At 46.2% G+C, this 18,529-nt stretch overlaps 1 protein-coding gene across 3 annotated transcripts in view; it reads right to left on the reverse strand.

Moving 5' to 3' along the window:
* Nucleotides 1-18,529, reverse strand: part of LOC138663409 (oocyte zinc finger protein XlCOF8.4-like) — a 74,337-nt gene that overhangs the window by 28,251 nt on the left and 27,557 nt on the right. For all 3 annotated transcript variants that reach the window (XM_069749602.1, XM_069749601.1, XM_069749600.1), the window contains 5 exons: nucleotides 12,680-12,807; nucleotides 12,371-12,550; nucleotides 12,174-12,297; nucleotides 11,993-12,090; nucleotides 11,709-11,799 (listed from right to left, as the gene is read on the reverse strand). In XM_069749602.1, the coding sequence (XP_069605703.1) occupies nucleotides 11,709-11,799; nucleotides 11,993-12,090; nucleotides 12,174-12,297; nucleotides 12,371-12,550; nucleotides 12,680-12,751 (565 nt within the window). In that variant the 5' untranslated portion in view covers nucleotides 12,752-12,807. The remainder of the gene's footprint in view (nucleotides 1-11,708; nucleotides 11,800-11,992; nucleotides 12,091-12,173; nucleotides 12,298-12,370; nucleotides 12,551-12,679; nucleotides 12,808-18,529) is intronic.

The raw sequence follows: 18,529 nt of genomic DNA on the forward strand, positions 1-18,529 counted from the left end.
ATTTTCATTAAATTCACATATATTATCGCGCAGGATGGGTTTTAAGGATGATTTTACATATAGACACACCCCTCCCCCTCGCTTATCTGTACGGTCATTTCTGAACAGGCTATAGCCCTGCAAGTTAACAGCCCAGTCATGGCTCTCATCCATATCCCCAAATATTTAAATTTCGAAACTACCTTCAATTTTGCTGACATTTCCACCTCCTCAGTACCCTTTTCTACCTCATCAATGGGCATAATGCACGATTTGTCCCAATTTATTTTGAGTCCAGAGAATTCCCCAAATCCTCAATTAATGCCACCACATTATCCAGATTCTCCCCTGAGTCCCCCAAAAATAACAAAATATCGTCAGCATACAGAGACACCTTCTCCTCCTTCATTCCATAGACAAATCCTTTTATCTCATGTGCCTCCCTTATTTTAGCGGCCACGGGTTCCACAGCTAGGGCAAATAGCAACGGAGACAATGGGCACCCATGCCTTGTACCCCTACGCAATGAGAAACTATCAGATAATTTATTATTTACTCTAATTTTTGCCATTGGAGAGGAGTATAGCAACCCCACCCAAGATATAAACTTAGGCCCAAACCCAAGGCACAACAGAACCGACCACAAGTAATTCCATTCTACACAATCAAAGGCCTTATGGGCATCCAAAGACACCACCACTCTCTTTCCAGCATTTTCGGCTGGAATTTGCATATTTAAATATAGTCTCCTTAAATTGATTGCTGTAGATTTGTTGGGCATAAATCCAGATTGATCTGGGTGGATTACTTTATCAATCACATGGGTTAGTCTGTTGGCCAAGGCCTTCGCCAAAATCTTTATATCCGCTGTAAGGAGTGAGATTGGTCTGTAGGACTCCGGATTCAGCGGATCCTTATCAGCTTTAGGAATGACCACAACAATGGCCTCTCTCATAGATGTAGGTAGTATTCCCCTCTCCAACGACTCATTAAATACCTTCTCCAATTTAGTTATTATTTCTTCATTAAAAATTTTGTACACCTCTACCGGAATGCCATCCGCCCCCGTGGCCTTATTACCCGCCATGTCCGCCAGTGCCACCCTCAGTTCCTCCGCCGCCATCGGCCTATCCATCCATTCTCTATCCTCCTCACCTAGTCTAGGAAGCTTAATCGCACTCATATACCTGTTCATCTCCTCTTGACCTTTATGTATCTTAGAGGAGTATAACTCACTGTAAAATTGTTTAAATACATCCAAAATTTGATACCCTTGTGTAACCACATTACCTTCCTTTGTTTCAATTGCGTATACATGTGAGTATTCTCGTTGTGCCGAAGCTACGACTGAGAGCAGGTGCCCCACTTTCTCACCCTCCGCATAGAATGCCTCATTCTGAAATGCCCGTAATCTCTCTGCCTTACGGATGTTTAGTTTATTAACCTCCGACTGGGCCACTCTCATGCGGGTCTGCGTAGCTTTGGAACACTGTGTCCCCAATGCCTCCTCCGCTGCCCTTAATTCCTCCATCACTGCTTTATCTAGTTTTTGAGACCTAGTCTTAAATCGAGATACTTCTCTGAATAAGATCCCTCTCAAAAACGCCTTCATAGTATCCCAAACTATATGACCCTCTGCACTACCTTCGTTTATCCTAAAGAATTCACCCAGTTCCTCTCCTATCTTTTCCATATCCAGCAACCGTAACCAAAAGGGGTGAATTTTCCATCCCATACCTGCCAACCTCCCCTGTTCTCCCAATTGTAGAGATACCATCAGAGGACAATGATCCGATAGAACTCTGGGCAAATATTCCACTTCCTGCACCAAGTTATCCATCCCTTCATTTCCCAAAGACACATCAATGCGAGACAAGGAACCATACGTCGCCGAGTAGCACAAGTGTAGTTCTCCATATTTCGAACTCTCCACAAGTCTATCCATCCAATTTCCCTCATGTAGTTTCCAAAAGGTGTTACATTCCCTTCCTCTCTGTTCCCTGTATGTTTGCCCCTATCCCAATGATCATTTGCAATATTATTCACGTCTCCTATTACAAGCAACGGGACTCCAGTCCATTTCCCTGATATGTCCAGAATTTCCTGTATCTTTTTTCCCGAAAACGGTGGAGGGATATATAAAGACACTATACATAATAATCTATGCAATATCTTACATAGAACAAACACGTATTGCCCGTCTTTGTCTATTATAACCTCCACTTCTTCATATGGAGTAGAAGTGTGGATTAATACTGACACTCCCCTAGCATAGGCTGAGTACGTCGAGTGATAAGCCTTCCTCACCCATCTTTTTTGTAACATAGCTACTTTGTCTTCTACCAGGTGTGTTTCTTGAAGGCATATCACTGAGGGCCTCAGTTTCAGCAGATATTGTAGAATTGCGGCCCGCTTTGAGACATTTGCGAGACCCCTAACGTTCCAGCTTAGAATTTTAATTCTACACCCCATGATATATCACAGTACCAAACGTTTGACTCATTAAGAAAGGAGGTCTCGGTCCTCCCCCCCTTGCCCTTCCCTCCCGCCCCCACACCTTCCCAACCTTCCAACTGAAATAACTCCCAACCTTCCCTTCAATCCCCCTCCCAAAAGATTGATTGTCTCCCACAACTTTTAAGCTGATAAGAATTCACTCTCCCTCTCTATTTGAGATCTAAGAGGGCGTTTTTACAGCCTAACAATACAAGCTCAATGCTCCAACTACTCTCCCGTCCACATTTATCAAACTGCAAGTCCGTTGCGCCGCCGAACACAACCCACATATACCAGCATAACATTATGTCATCTCAGAGATGACCATTAACTTATCAAATTCAAACTGAATAACAGTTTCCACTTCACTCAGAGTCTGCTTCAGCGGGACCGTTCCGCTCTGATATTTTTGGTGCTAGAATCCAGCCAGTGTGTCGCCTCCTCTGGATTCTGAAAAAAGTGCACCCGATCCAAGGCAGCGACTCTCAGCTTAGCTGGGTAAATCATTGAATAGCGCAAATCCAAGTCTCGTAGTCGCCTTTTGACTTCTCCAAACGTCATTCGGAGCTTTTGGACGGCTGCAGAATAATCTGGGTAGATGGAGATGCGATTGCCATCTATGGTTAGATCCGCACAGTTCCTGGCTTTCCTCAGCAGAGTATCCCGGTCCCGATAATTCAGAACTTTAGCCAAGATGACTCTTGGGGCTGATCCTGGGGGCAGGGGTCTGGTGGGCACACGATGGGCCCTTTCAACGGAAAACATTTTAGTGAGACCATCCCCTCCTACAGTGTTTTTCAGCCATGACTCAATGTACTCAGTGGGGTTATTTCCTTCCGCTTTTTCTGGCACCCCCCCAATCCTCAGGTTACTCCTACGGGAGCGGTTCTCAAGATCATCAGTTTTATATTCCAGTTCAGCTATACGCTGCACATACTTTTTTTCCCTCTTCAACAGCTCATTAACCTGGTCTTCAGCGCTCCCCACACGTTCTTCCACCACCTCCACTCTCTGTTCAACTTTGCGCACTGCAGCATTAATAGCATCCATCTCTCCCTTTAATTCATCCACACGACTGTTCAGAGCTGCAAGGGCAGACTTGTTGTACATCACTACAGAGAATATATCTTTGAGCGTCGGCTCTGCTATGTCTAGTGTGTCTGGCTGTTCAAGCTGGTCAGCACGTGCATCCACATCAGGGGATCTCTGTTCCTCCCCACCGCTCCGAGACTGGCCCCCTCCTTCTTGTTGTTCCCCAGGGACATATGTGGTTTCAGGTCTCTCACCTTCAGCCGCTGACAGCTCATTAGCAGCCACCTCTGACCTCACAAAGCGTTCCAGCCGAGCGATCACCTCCATCTTCCTTAGATATGCCGCGCTCGCCCTTGCCACCTCCTCTGCAGTCTCGGCGCCATCTTGGGCCTGAGAGCTTCCAGACGCTGCCGGCTCCTTCTGTCTACTGCGCGTCATTCTCATGCGGGACTCCTCTCCACCTGACCGCACACTGCTCACTGCTGCTCCCCGGGTCCCTGCACACTCTTAAGAGTGAATTCAGCGTTCGGAGGCGCCTCAGGTACCAATGTTTAGGGAGATTGTGGCAGGAGAGCTCAGCCGCACATCTTCTCACATTGCTTGCTAGGCCACGCCCCCACCCCCAATTCCTAGTTTAAACACTCCTTCAACACAGTCAATACGCATGAAGGAGACCCGACCAGGAGTCTACACATTTACAAAAATTAAAAGACACAAAAGAGCACAGTGAGGTAAAAAATACTCTGTTGTGAAAAAATCACAGTAATAAGCAAGTGCTAGTCAAAAGATGGAAAAAACAAAAATTAGTGGCAGACACCAACAAAGTGGCATCCAATACAATAGGGTAGAACTAGTATAGAGGGAACCGACACCTCTTCCACTACAGCCAACCCAGCAGACGGAGACTGTAATGGGCAGGGTAGTGGAACCACTGTGCCATATCGCTCTGAAAGCCTGGAGGGGCATAACTAGGTGGCCTACCAAATCCCAACTCAGACAAGTGGCATCAGGTGAAAACTGCCACCCAAGGAGGGACAAAGAGGTGGCACAAGATGCTACTCCAATGCTGACCTACAGAAGCTGGCAGCTGACCCACTAAAGCAGGTAAGCTGCTACGGCCTGAAGGAGGGATGAAGAATGCAGGCAGGCACTGTGGGGACTCTGGAACCACGGGTGCAGATTGGGTGCAGATTGGACCGGCTGAGGAACAGAAAATCACCGCCACAAAATGACAATGCGGGATATGGCAGGCTGTATCACATTCAGCAACAGAAAAAAATTACAATTTTTTTAAATGTGCGTTAGTTCTGCAGACAGCTTCATATGAAGCCTACTGCTACAGATTCTTTCTTCCCTAGGCATCAAAAACCTTGCCCTGTCCTGGATTGCCTCATTCCTTTGTCACATTTAGCGTTTCCTACTTTCACACTACCTCCTCATCCCGCCCTCTCTCTGTTGGGTGTCCCTCAAGGCTCTGTCCTGAGGCCTAGGACAACTCAAAGTCCCATGGCTTCCAGTACCACCTGTATGCGGATGACACTCAGATCTACCTCTCTGGCCCAGATGTCACCTCTCTGCTGTCCAGAATCCCGGAGTGTCTATAAGCCATATCCTTCTTCACCTCTCGCTTCCTAAAACTCAATGTAGACAATATCGAACTCATCATTTTTCCTCCATCTCGCGTATCTCCCCGACCCGATCTATCTATTATGGTAAACAGCATCATGCTCTCTCCCGCACCTGAAATTCGCTGCCTCGGAGCAACTCTAGGCTTTGCCCTATCCTTCAAACCACACATCCAAACTCTTGCCACCTCCTGTCGCCTCCAACTCAGATACTGCCAGAATCCGTCCCTTACTCAGCCCTCAATCTACTAAAACTCTTGTGCATGCCCTCATCATCTCCCACTTCGATTACAGCAACACCCTCCTCTGTCGCCTCCCCGCTAACTCTCTTGCACCACTCCAGTCTGTCCTCAACTCTGCTGCCCGGCTAATCCACCTTTCTCCTCGCTACTCCCCTGTTTCTCCCCTCTGCAAATCTCTCCACTGGCTCCCGATTCCCCAACAAATCCAGTTCAAACTACTAACACTGATCTACAAAGCCATCCACAACCTGTCCCCTCCTTATATCTCTGAACTAATCTCCCAATATCTTCCCTCACGTAATCTATAATCCTCCCAAGACCTCCTTCTCTCCTCCACACTTATTTGTTCACCTCCAAGATTTCTCCCGACTGTCCCCCATCCTCTGGAATTCCATGCGTCAACATGTCCGATTATCCACCACCCTCGGATCCTTCAGACGGAACCTGAAAACCCATCTCTTAAGGAAAGCCTACAGCCTGCAAAAACCATTCTGCCACTTCACCACCACCCCCCGAGCTGCCGCCTCACCACCACCAGAGCTGCTGCACCCCCAACCTTCTGTCTCTTCCCCATTATCCCATAGAATGTAAGTCCGCAAGGACAGGGTCCTCTCCCCTCTGTACCAGTGTGTCACTGTAAATTTGTGTACTGTAAATGATATCTATAACTCTGTATGTAATTAATGGTGCTATATAAATAAATAAATTATAATAATATGACCGCCACAAAATGACAATGTGGGCTATGGTGGTCTGTATCACATTTCGCAACAGAAAAAAAAGCATAGTTACTTACCGATAACGATATTTCTCAGAGCCCATGACAGCACAAAGGAGAGAGGAGATCCGCCCTTCAGGGACAGGAAACTTAGAGATAAAAGGGCGATACCCCTCCCTCGTATCAGTTTTTTTTACAGAGCATCAGAGGACCTCCAGGTTAATGACAACAATAGAAATATATATACATTATAATACTGCTTATTAGAAGAAACACCATGCCTATACAAAAACACGCTATGAACAGTAAAACTTGCTCACCACACATGATGGGTGGGAATAAGCGGGTGCTGTCTTGGGCTCTGAGAAATACCGTTATCGGTAAGTAACTATGCTTTTCTCAGTCCCCCATAACAGCCCCACAGAGAGAATTATAGAGATTTGTAGTTTTAGGGAGGGACTACAGCCTGAAGAACAGTCAGAGGCGGAGGCTAGGTCTAGGCGATAGTGTTTAAAAAAAAGTTGAAGGTGATGACCATATGGCCGCTTTACAGATTTGTTCTATCGAAACCTCAGAACTCTCTGCCCATGAGGTTGCCATGGCCCTTGTGGAATGAACTATCAAGCCCTCTGGAACAATATTCCTGCTGGATGAGTAAGCCAAGGCTATCACATCTCTTATCCTCCTTGCTAAGGTACTTTTGGACGCATTGAGTCCCTTTCTAGGCCCTAGAAAAACACAAAGAGAGAACCTTCCTTCCTACAACTCTGGGTGGACCTTAGGTCTGCAAATTGAGATTCTGGTTTGGCTATTATCCTAAGTCATGTGACAAGGCTCATTAAAGGGTCAACATTGACTTGTAGGATTGCTACTTCCAATAGGTGGCACTAGAGTTCTAGTTCAAATTCCATGCTGTTAAATGAAGGTTTGCCATCTGAGGATGTAACACCGAGCCCTGAGATAGAAGGTCCGGGAGATCCGGTAGGATTCTAGGTTCGGTGACTGATAGTATCCTCAGCCAGGAGAACCAATTTCTTCTTGGCCAGAAAGGGGCTATAAGTATCATCCTTGTCTTGTCTTCTCTGACTTTCCGTATGACTGCTGGAATAAGGATGATCGGGGGAAAGGCATATGTTAAGGTGTGAGTCTATGGAATCGTGAAGGCATCTAGGGCCCGAGGATTCCCACTGGGATTCAGAGAGCAAAATGCCTCTTTTTGTTGTTGAAATTGGCAAATATCTCTGGGGTTCCCCACATCTTCGCAATCTGATCGAAAATTAACTGATTTAAAACCCACGCGCACTGCCTTAGCTGAGTGAGGCTCAGAAAATCTGCTTTTTGATTATATACCCCCGAATGTGTAATGCAGAAAGGGACAGAAGGTTTTCCTCCGCGAATCTGAGCATCCTGGAGGAGGTGTCCATCAGATCTCAGTACCTGGGTTCCCCATGATGGTTTATAGAAGACACCGTTTCTTGATTGTCCAAGAATATGTGGACATGATGTCCTTGCAGAAAAGGTAGAAATTTTGACAGAGCGTGACCTACAGCAATGAGTTCTTTCTGGTTCAAGGAAGCTCCTAGTTCCTGGCTCCCCCACTCTCCCTGAGTAACGCGGTTGTCCATGTGAACCCCACATCCCGTGGAGCTTGCATAGGTAGTAATTATGTGGGACACTCTTGTTACCCAAGGAATCCCCCTGGATAGGTTGTTGATATCCTTCCAACACAGTAGGGAATGAATAGAAGAAGAATTTAAAGTTATGTGACCCTCTAAGTGACTTTTTAGTGCTCGCTGATTTTCCAATATATCCCATTGGAGATCGCTTGTGTGTAGTTGTGCCCACTGGACTGCTGGCAGACAGGTGGATAGGGATCCCAGTAGTGACATGGCTTCCCTCAGTGTCATGGAGGGGTTCCGTAAGGCTTTTGTCACTACATGGATAATTTTCTCTTTTTTGTGAACTGGGAGGCGACTCTCTTGTTTTTGGGCGTCCAACGGAATTCTTGTACTCTGCTGGGCTCCAGCCTTGATTTATTCAAATTTAGAAGCCAGCCAAGGTTCCCTAGGGTTCTCATTACTCTGTCCCACTGCTCTCTGCATTGTTGGGCCGAGTCGCTCACCATTAAAAAATCGTCCAAATAGGGAATTTTAAGAATGTCCTGTTCCCTCAGATGCCCCATCATTTCTGCTATAAGCTTTGTGAATACGCGGGGGGCTATAGATATTTCGAAGGGAAGGGCCCTGTATTGGAATTCCCTTATTTCCCCTCTTATGGAAACTGCTATTCTGAGGAATTTCCGGGTCTGTTCATGCATGGGGACGTAATAGTACGTGTCGCTAAGATCCAAGACGGTCATAAAACAGTTCGGGAATAGTATTTTGATGATGGAGTTTATGGATTCCATCTTGAATCTTTGATTTTTGAAGTATCCATTCAGTTTCGGTAAGTTTATTATTGTCCGATAAGTGCCATCTGGTTTTGATACTAGGTATAATGGGGAGTAGAAACCCTTTCCCATCTCTTGAGGAAGGACTATCTGGAGAACTGATTTTTCCACCAGGTTCATGACCTCGCTTTCTAAGGCCTTTTGTTCCCGTATAGAAGATCTTAGGTGAGTCATCACGTAATTTTGAGGGGGGAGAGAGAAAAAGTCTATCCGCATGCCAGACCTGATTAGATTTAAGATCCAAGGGCTGTTTGAGATTTTTTCCCAGGCCAGAAGGAAAGGGGTTAATCTTCCCCCTTTAACTTTCACTTTGAGGGTTTTTTGTCTTGGGAAGAACTTCCAAAGAGGAACCCTCTTTTTTTCTTCTCCTCCTCATCCCATCTGTTTTGCTCTCTCTGGGTTTTTTTTTTTATGAAAAAACTTTTGCTCTGAAAGGACCATTTAAATGACAGGTTCTAGGTTCAGGAATCCCTTTTTCTTATTCCTGGCTTTTTGGAGGATATCATCTAGTGTTTCTCCGAATAAATATTGGCCCTCATATGGGATCGAGCATAATTTAAATTTTGTTAAGTCCCCTGGCCAACATATAAGGCTAGTTTCACATTAGCATTTGCATGAGCTGCGGAGGGCTGCGGACTTCCTCCGTGAAGCCCCGCCCTCGGCCGCACCTCCGCCGCTAGCTCTGCCTACTTCTGCATGCGGCCAGCATGCGGCCTGCGTACCTATCTTTAACATTAGGTACGCAGGTTGTGCGGCTGTATGCGGAAGCTTCCGCATGCGTCGTTTTGACGATGCGGAGAAAAAATAATTGCTACAAGCTGCGTTCTATGCTGGTCGCCGCATCTTCAAAACGACGCCTGCGGAAGCATCCGCATACAGCCGCACGACTTGCGTATCTAATGTTAAAGATAGGTATGCAGGCCGCATGCCGGCCGCATGCAGAAGTAGGCGGAGATAGCGGCGGAGGTGCGGCCGAGGACGGGGCTTCACGGAGGAAGTCCGCAGCCCTCCGCAGCTCATGCAAATGCTAATGTGAAACCGGCCTAAGCCATAAAGCTCTCCGGTCTGCATTTGAGAGGGCTGCGGATTTGGATGATAATCGGACAGAGTCAGCCGACGAATCTGCCAGAAAGGCCGCTGCACCTCTTATCATGGGAATGGATTCTAAGATTTTATTCCTATGTACCCCTTCCCTCAGTTGTTTCTCCAGCTGGTCCACCCATATCATTAGGGATCTGGAGGTACATGTTGCCGCTATAGCTGGCCTAAGGTTTCCCCCTGCTGACTCCCAATCCCCTTTAAGAAAGGTATCGGCTTTTTTGTCCAAGGGGTCTTTAAGTGTACCCATGTCCTCGAAGGGGAGGGCAAATACCTTAGAGGCTTTAGGGACAGCAAGGTCCAGTTTAGGGGCCTTGTCCCAAGTTGTGGATGCTTCCTCTACAAAGGGATATTTCCTTTCAAGGGAAAGGTACCAAACAATTCTTCCTATCTGGCCTCCCCCATTCTTTTTTAATTAAGGCCTGGATATTCGCATGACGTGGAAACACCCTGCGTTTCTTTTGGCCCAATCCTCCAAACATAATATCCGGGACAGATTTATTAGGACGAGGGTCCATTACCCCCATAGCAGATGTAACTGCCTTAACTAACATGTCTACCTCATCCAGGGAAAAACAATGCCGCCCCCCATTCCCTCATCCAAGGTTGAAGAGGAGTCTGACATATCTGAGTCTATTTCCCCCAAGGAAGAGGGGTCAGATTGGAAGGAAATTACAGTATCCCTTTTTTAAGCTTTATCCCCTTGTTTTGGGGATGAAAGGGCACTCTGGACCTCTGATCTGATTACAGATCTAAGTTTCGAAGCAAAATCCGGTGTTTCCTCACAAAGTATTTTTTGTGTATAAGAGTTGCAAAGCTTCTTGCTCCAGGATTCCGGCAACGCTCTTTTACAGGTGGGACAACTCCTGTTTTTCATTTTACCCGGTCTCTTCCTTCCCTAATAAGGGGAAGAGAAGGGGCCCACATTACAATGGTGAACTTTCTTAAAGGTCACTCACCAGTGGATGTGGTTGCAGGTACCGGTTCTGGAGGAGGGATAGGATCCTGTAGGAAATCATCCACGGAAGGTGACTTGCTCATCACTGCACAGATCTGCTGCGCTGCGTAGAGTGGCTACTGGACCGGCTTTTTCCCTCGATCTCTCTGCCCATCTGACTGTTTGTGGCGGCGGTGCTGCTGCTACCTAGACTGTGGCTTCGGCTGCTGCTGGTCGCTGTCCTCCATTTTAAGAGGGACTACTTTCAGCCAGGAATATTCTATTGCAGCAGTTTTTAAATCTGCCGCGCGTGTGACGTCACTTCCGGTCCTCTCCTGCACCGCGTTACTTGGGGAGCGCATCTGCCCATGCGCCCGCCCGGGGACCCGGAAGGAATACTCAGTTTCCAGATTGGCAGACATCTTGCTCCACCTGCATCCTCTGGCACCGTTCTCATGTGCCTCTGACTGGACCCCGATAGCCTCTGCCTCCTCTACGGAGCGGCAGCCACTGTTCCCCCTGCTCACCCCGCTGACCCGTCGGTCCTAGCAGTGGCGGCTTCGGGGACCACACCAGCCGTGGCAGGGGCCTCCCCGCTGCCAATACCCCGACAGGCGTGCCCCAGATCTTTGGCTCCTGCCTCTTCTTCCCAGGTACTGCACACTGAAGGTTTACCCATCAGGGACAGGAAACCAACTGATGCAAGGGAGAGGTACCGAAATTTTATCTGTAGGTTTCCTGTCCCTGAAGGGCGGATCCCCTCTCTCCGTGATGCTGTCATGGGGGACTGAGAAATCATATATTTTTTTAATGTGCATGAGCTATGGACACTGTTGAATTTCACCACCACTAAATAACAAGGTGAGATATGGCATTGTGAATCATGCTAGCAACTGCCCACCCAAAATATTTCTTCAACCACAACTGCTCAAATCACAGAACAATGTCAACACAGCACTAAGTGACAAAGTGGAATATGGCATGCTGTTTCACATTTAGCTAGTGAAAAAAAAAGATTTAGAATGCTATACTCGTGTTTCTGATCACAAATCCGAATGTGCCATATTCGTGTTGAATTTATGTTTGGCGATCGTTTTCCCAAAAAATTTGCTCATCTCTAGTTACTACTCACCTGGATAGTCATATGTAAGAATCTTCATTTTACACCGCTCATCATCCCTCACATATGTCTCTGTAATATCAACCTGGGTTAGATCTTCACCCTGAAACAAATATTGTAAAAGTCATAGAAGAAGAAATCACATCTATAATAAGCTTTAATCCTGCCATCTCCACTGTTATCACTACACAGGTATAAAACATATAATACTGGTAGATAAAACAAGACTGAGCACAAGATCTTCACAGCGTCTACACATCATAGGGGAGATCTCATGACACATTCTCTTCTTCTACCTGATGATCCTGAGGAACATTGGGATCTTCTTCTTTACAGTCCTGTGGAAAAAGAGGATGGGGACATCTCTCTGGTGTTGTCCTCCTACTGGATAGATCTGGAGGAAACACATACGTGAACTGAATTTATTCTATACATACAGATAATTATAGGCCATGTGTATTTAGTCCTGTCTATTACCTGGTGATGTGAGGGGCTGGAGAACCTCCATCATGACATCCTTGTATACATCATTGTGTCCTTCTAAATACTCCCACTCATCCATGGAGAAATAGACTGAGACATCCTGACACCTTATAGGAACCTGACACATACAATGATACCGTCATCCCCCAATCCCTTCATAGCGTTACTGTATAATGTCCCAGCAGTGTCACCTCTCCAGTTAGCAGCTCAATCATCTTGTAGGTGAGTTCTAGAATCTTCTGGTCATTGATGTCCTCATGCATCAGGGGGTGAGATTGAGGCCCTGTGATTGGGATCAAAGGTCTTCCCCATCCATCTGACACAGGGTCCCGATAGCGTCCACTAGAGGTCTTCTTCACTATTGTGTAATCCTGGTTATGGAGAAACACATTAATAAATCTCACTATAGACATTTCCAGAGTCCTCACTTCTCCAGTTCCATCCATCTGTTATTCCCATAGATAAGAATGATGTAATGTGACGTCATCAGAATCTCTCACCTCTCCAGTAAGCCGGAATAGGATCTCTAGGGTGAGGTGTAATATTCTCTCTGCCATCTTGTCTCTGTCCATATGTATCCTTGATGGATAGTTAGATGTCCACTGAGAAGATCTGATATTGCAGAGATCTGAATGAGAAGATGAGCAGATGGATCATTATAAAGAATTCAGTGTAATAATACAATTACTAGAGGTAATAAGGGGAAACATATCTGGAGTTAGAAGGTGTAGATGTTGTACTCTCTAGTCTTCTATAAACTCAAAGAAAATTGCTAAGACATCTCCATGCTCCCAATCACTAGCTATGTTACTCACTGCTTCGGCAACTGATTGGCTGTAGGAATCCCGAGTTCATTGGGAATGACCAGGAAATACAGAGACTGGCAAGGACTCAAGCAGCAAAGGTGTTTTTATTACTTTACAGTAGTTTTCTTCTTTCCGTCTACTAATAAAACCTATATATTTTAGGCCACAGACAACAAGCAGATTCTTCCTCGGAGTCGGCAGCTGAATATGTTTCTCATAGACTCATCTTCCATAACGCCAATTGTCGTCTCATTTACCAACATTGGAATCAGCATTAGTAATACTGCAGGAGATATTCGTTACACATGACATGAGAAATTACTACTTCATGATGAGGACAACATCTTATTTTACTGCAGCTCTAGAAACATATTTTGCCAGAGTATGACGCTAGTCACTACTCACAGACAGGCCGTGAGGCAGAAGAGTCAGATGTTCCGGGGTCAATACCGAGAGAGTAGGTAGATAACCAAGGGAAAAGACAAAGGAGTAAATCAGGCCACAGTCCAGGGTCAATAACAAGAGTGTCACAATATATATAGCGACCCAACCGGGGGGGGAAATGGGGGATTGGTCGGCAGATGGCACGACACACAAGGGGATGGTAAAGGGGTGAGGAAGGGAAATGAGGACTGGTCACTTCCTGCTCAAACCTGAGCCTGACCCTGCACTTCCTAACGCCCTAACTGGGTCCTTCTCCCCACTGCCGTCAGGAACCTAATCCCTCGCTGTCACCTCACACTGTCCTGTCTAGTACACTGGCCGGCAAGGGCGCTAGCCTCCCCACTGCAGATAGTACAACACAAGGGACAGTGACATACATGAGACTGACGGGGAATAACACAACTTAGCTTTACAATTTCCTCTGCTGCAAAGCACTGCACAGCAGAATAAAGGCACCAGGATCCTGAACTCACAAAACCAGCTGATACACCTCTGTAGCCAGCAAGCTCCTTACTCCAGGCTTGGTCACTGTAGATTGCTCTATCACCGACAGTCAGCTGATGGATCAGGTGACCATTTAAAGGACAGAGGGAGTGGTCACCACCCACATCAGCTGACCTAGCACCTCTGCAATTAAAGCAAATTGCCAGCGAGGGATAACTGAGATTCACCCCCACTGGTCCTGAAAAGAAAAAAGCTACATTTAAAACAGAGTGGAATCAGAGCTGCCACAAATCCAAAAATGGATTGTGACAGTACCCCCTCTTTCAATGAGGGGCCCCTGGACCCTCAACATCGGAAATGATGTACGGTGAGGACACCTCGATCCACCAGAGTTCACCTCTGCAGTCTCCTGAACCTCAGGTTTATGCCAAACGTAGCCCAGTGGAGATGGCAATAACGTAGGCTCCGGAAGCGCCACAAATCTCCAGAGCACTGACCTGTAGAATACGCTGTGTATATGCATTACTGGGGGTTACTCCAGCTGGAAAGTCCCCATGATGGGAATAGCCAACACTCGATATGGCCCGATCACCCTAGAACTCCAGGTACCAGAAGCATACTTCCACCTGATGTTTTTGATGCACACCCACACATATTCATTCACACACAGATCTGGACCTGAATGTTTATTTCCACGCATGCATTTGCCAAGGGATGGTGAACTCTTTGAGGAACCAACAGCAGAGGCGTCCCCCTGTGTCGCCAAACTCTTACCCTCACTACATACAGAGTTAACCACCACCCTCCCCTGACGCCTCCTCCTAAAAGGATTCCGAGACTCAGGGTTTATTTGTGGTTAGGGTTGAGTCTTACCCATACCCCCTGGCAGCACCTCTGCTCTGCCTCCAGAGAAGAAGGGGTAGGTTTAAAGAGGACGGCAGATATAGTAGCTCCCATGCAGTAGTCCTTGCACAATTGGTCCCAGCTGACTACTTCCCTGGACCACCAATTTATGACCCGGTTGTGTTTCTTCAACCAAGGGAAGCCTAAGACAATGAGAGTTGGCCTACTTTCCAAGATGTAGCACGACAGGGACTCTTCGTGATGAGTCCCTATATGCAGGTTAATATTATCTACAACTTGGGTCACTCTCCCCTGGCTAAGTGGGACAGACTCAATTGCCTGAACGCTTAGGGGTCTCGCCAGCGTCTTACTCAACAGACCATGTGTCTGGACAAAGCGAGAATCCACCAAATTGACTCCCCCTCCACTATCCATAAGCACAGGAACTGTCTCAGTAACCCCGCCAACCACCACTTCAGCATGAATGGTACACAGACATAAAGATGGAGGAAATATACACACCCTGGTTGCCTCCCTCTACACGACCAGGGGGACTCAGCTTATGAGATGGAGAACATACTTTGGCAAGAGGTGGGCAGACATTGATGTAGTGACCCGTAAGTCCACAGTAGAAACATGCCCCCATACCACAGTGAAACCGCAGGCAACCCAGTTTGAGAAGATACTGATCCCACCTGCATAGGTTTGTCCATCTGCACCGGTGTGTCCTCCACCCCAGAAAGAACAACAGGCGGTTGATTCAGTGTATGTCTCTCCCTGAGGCATCTATCCACCTGGATGGCAAGGTCCATGGTGGCCTTCAATGACCCTGGAGTAGCATACTGCACCAGAGTATCCTGCAGCCTCAGTGACAGACCCTAACAAAAAAAGACTCCTAAGTGCAGGGTTGTTCCACTACGTGTCAGTGGCCCACCTCCTAAACTCTGAGTAGTGCTCTTCAGCTGGCCAGCCCCTTGGCTTGATCTTTGGAGTCTAGACTCAGTCAGGGAGACGCCATCAGGATCCCCATACACCAGCACCAATGCCGCAAAAAACTCGCCCACTGACCGCAGAGATGGTGAATCGGTCAGCAGGGAGAAGGCCCAGGATTGGGGACCACCCTTGAATAGGAAGGCTATAATCCCCACACCCTCTTCATCACTACACGAAGAATGAAGGCAGAGTCTGAAATATAACATACAGGCCTCGTAAAAAAACAAAAATATATCTCTCCCTCCAGAGAACCTGTCAAGGAGAGATATCATGGGTTCCGTTTGAGCCTGCACATGAGTCGAGACCCAGAACCCTGACAACTGCTGAAGCTGCTGTACCACCTGACACCGCAGCTCCTTAACCTCCTCAGTGAGGGTCTGGATCAGCTGGGCAAAAGCCTATGCTTAAGCCATTGGTTCACTTTAAAAAAAAAGGATTGGTCGGTGATAATGTCACAATATATATATAGCAACCCAATGGTAGGAGGGAGGACTAGTCACCGTATTCTCAAACATGAGCCTGACCTTGCACTCCTCTAACGCCCAAAGTGGGTCCTTCTCCCCACCAGTAACGGTAATAACACAACTTAGCTTTACAATTTCCTCTGCTGCAAAGCACCACACAGCAGAATAAAAGCCCCAGGAACAGCATAGCAATCATTCACTGAGCAGAGAAATCGTGACAGTACCCTCTCTTCTATGGAGGCCACTGGACCCCAGGTTTCCCAGGAATACTATGATGGAAGGCCCTGACCAGACGATTGGCATCGATAGCTCGAGCAGGGACCCAAGATCTCTCTTCCGAACCGTAACCTCTCCAATGAATGTGGTACTGAAGGAATTACGGACTTTCTGGGAATCAACAATCCTTTGAACTTCAAACTCAAAACTGTCATTGACAGAAACCGGTGGAGGTGGAGATGAAGAAGCCAAAACGGAAGGGACAAACGTTTTCAGCAGTGATTTATGAAATACATTTGGAATGCAAAAAGATGGAGGGAGTTTTAATCTGAAAGCCACTGGGTTAACAACCTCCAAAATCTCATATGGACCAATAAACTTAGGACCCAACTTGGCTGAAGGCACTTTCAATGTAATTTTTTTGGAAGAAAGCAAGACCTTATCATCAACCTTGAATATTGGACCCACTGAATGTTTCCTATTGGCCTTCTGCTTCTGGCAACACTGGACCACCTCAATATTCCTCTAAATCTCTCTACAGACAACCCCCAGTTTTTGTATAGCAATCTCTACTCTCGAACAATCAGAACTCATCCTCGACAATTCACCAAAATGAGGATGAAAACCATAATTACAAAAAAAGGCGAGGCTCCAGTAGACTGGTTAACCCGACTGTTAAAGGTGAATTCAGCAAGAGGTAAGAATGAGGACTAGTCCTCCTGCTGACTCATAACAAAACACCTTAGAATTTGCTCCAATGACCATTAGTTTGAGGATGGTAAGCAGTGGAAAACGACAGGTCAATCCCCAATCTCTTACAAAAATGCTCTCCAGAATTGATAGAGAAACTGCACCCCCTATCAGATACAATGTCCAAAGGAATGCCATGCAATCTCACCACATGATTGATGAAGAACCAGGAAAGCATCTCAGCATTAGGTAAACCTGATAACGGAACTAAGTGAGCTTGTTTACTGAATCAGTCAATCACTACCCAAATAACGGGTTTCCCAATACACAAAGGCAAATTGGTGATGAAATCCATGGGCAAATGAGTCCACAGTCTTTCTGGAACAGGCAATGGAGCCAATTCCCCAGCTGGCTGGTTATGACAAACTTTAGCGCGTGCGCAAACCTCACAAGCGGATAATGTCGTTAAGCACGGATGGCCACCAAAACAGTCTACATATAGCTTTCTGTGCAGCAGTGACCCCAAGGTGACCAGTCAAGATAGAATAATGAATCTCTTGCAACAGACAATCTGAGATACACAAGCACAAATAATTTAGCTCCAGGAGTAACAGAAGGAGCCAAAGACTGCACTTGGCCACTCTAAGCTTCCAATTCTGAGGATACCATAGAAATTACTATACCCAGAGGAAGAACGGAGGAAGGCTTTTCTGGAGGAGAAATTGAATCGATGCTGTGTGACCAAGCGTCAGCCCTAACATTTTTTTTTTTTTTAATCAGATACATTTTTATTAATTAATAAATACAAAACATCAGACTAAGTCAATTTGTCAAAAGTTAAAAATACAGATATGACAAAATATCTCCCTACACCTCCCCCACACCCCTATTAATGCACACAAACAGCATTTTAACAGTAATTTACATTAATATAACACAGATTTTCTGGTTTCATCATCTCTCCACCCAGGGTTTCCACAATATTTCAAAAGTATTACCTTTTTCCTTTTGGCATAAATACATTTTTCTATTACTACAATTATGTCAGACTGTCTATAAAATTCCCGCACTGTCGGTGGTTCTTCATTTATCCAATATCTAGCGATTAGTTTTATTGCAATATATAATAACCTGGCTATTGCCAGCTTATGACAATTACCGGTAAGTAGCCGGATCTCCTCCACGTATCCCAAAATACACACCACAGGATCCCTCTCAATTCTACATTTATATATCCTACCAATTGCAGCACCCACTTCCAACCAAAATGTATTTAGTTTTGGACATTGCCAAAGCATATATAAAATCCCTGCCCTCAGCCTGACACCTAGGACATTCCGAAGTCTGTCTCAAACCAGCTTTGTACAATCTATCTGGCGTCCTTTATACTCTATGGAGTACATATATTTGTGAAAGTCTGGCTAACTCGCTTAGTGGCAGTTTGGGTATA

This window comes from Ranitomeya imitator, chromosome 2 (assembly GCF_032444005.1).
Source record: "Ranitomeya imitator isolate aRanImi1 chromosome 2, aRanImi1.pri, whole genome shotgun sequence".
NCBI classification, from domain to species: Eukaryota; Metazoa; Chordata; class Amphibia; order Anura; family Dendrobatidae; genus Ranitomeya; species Ranitomeya imitator.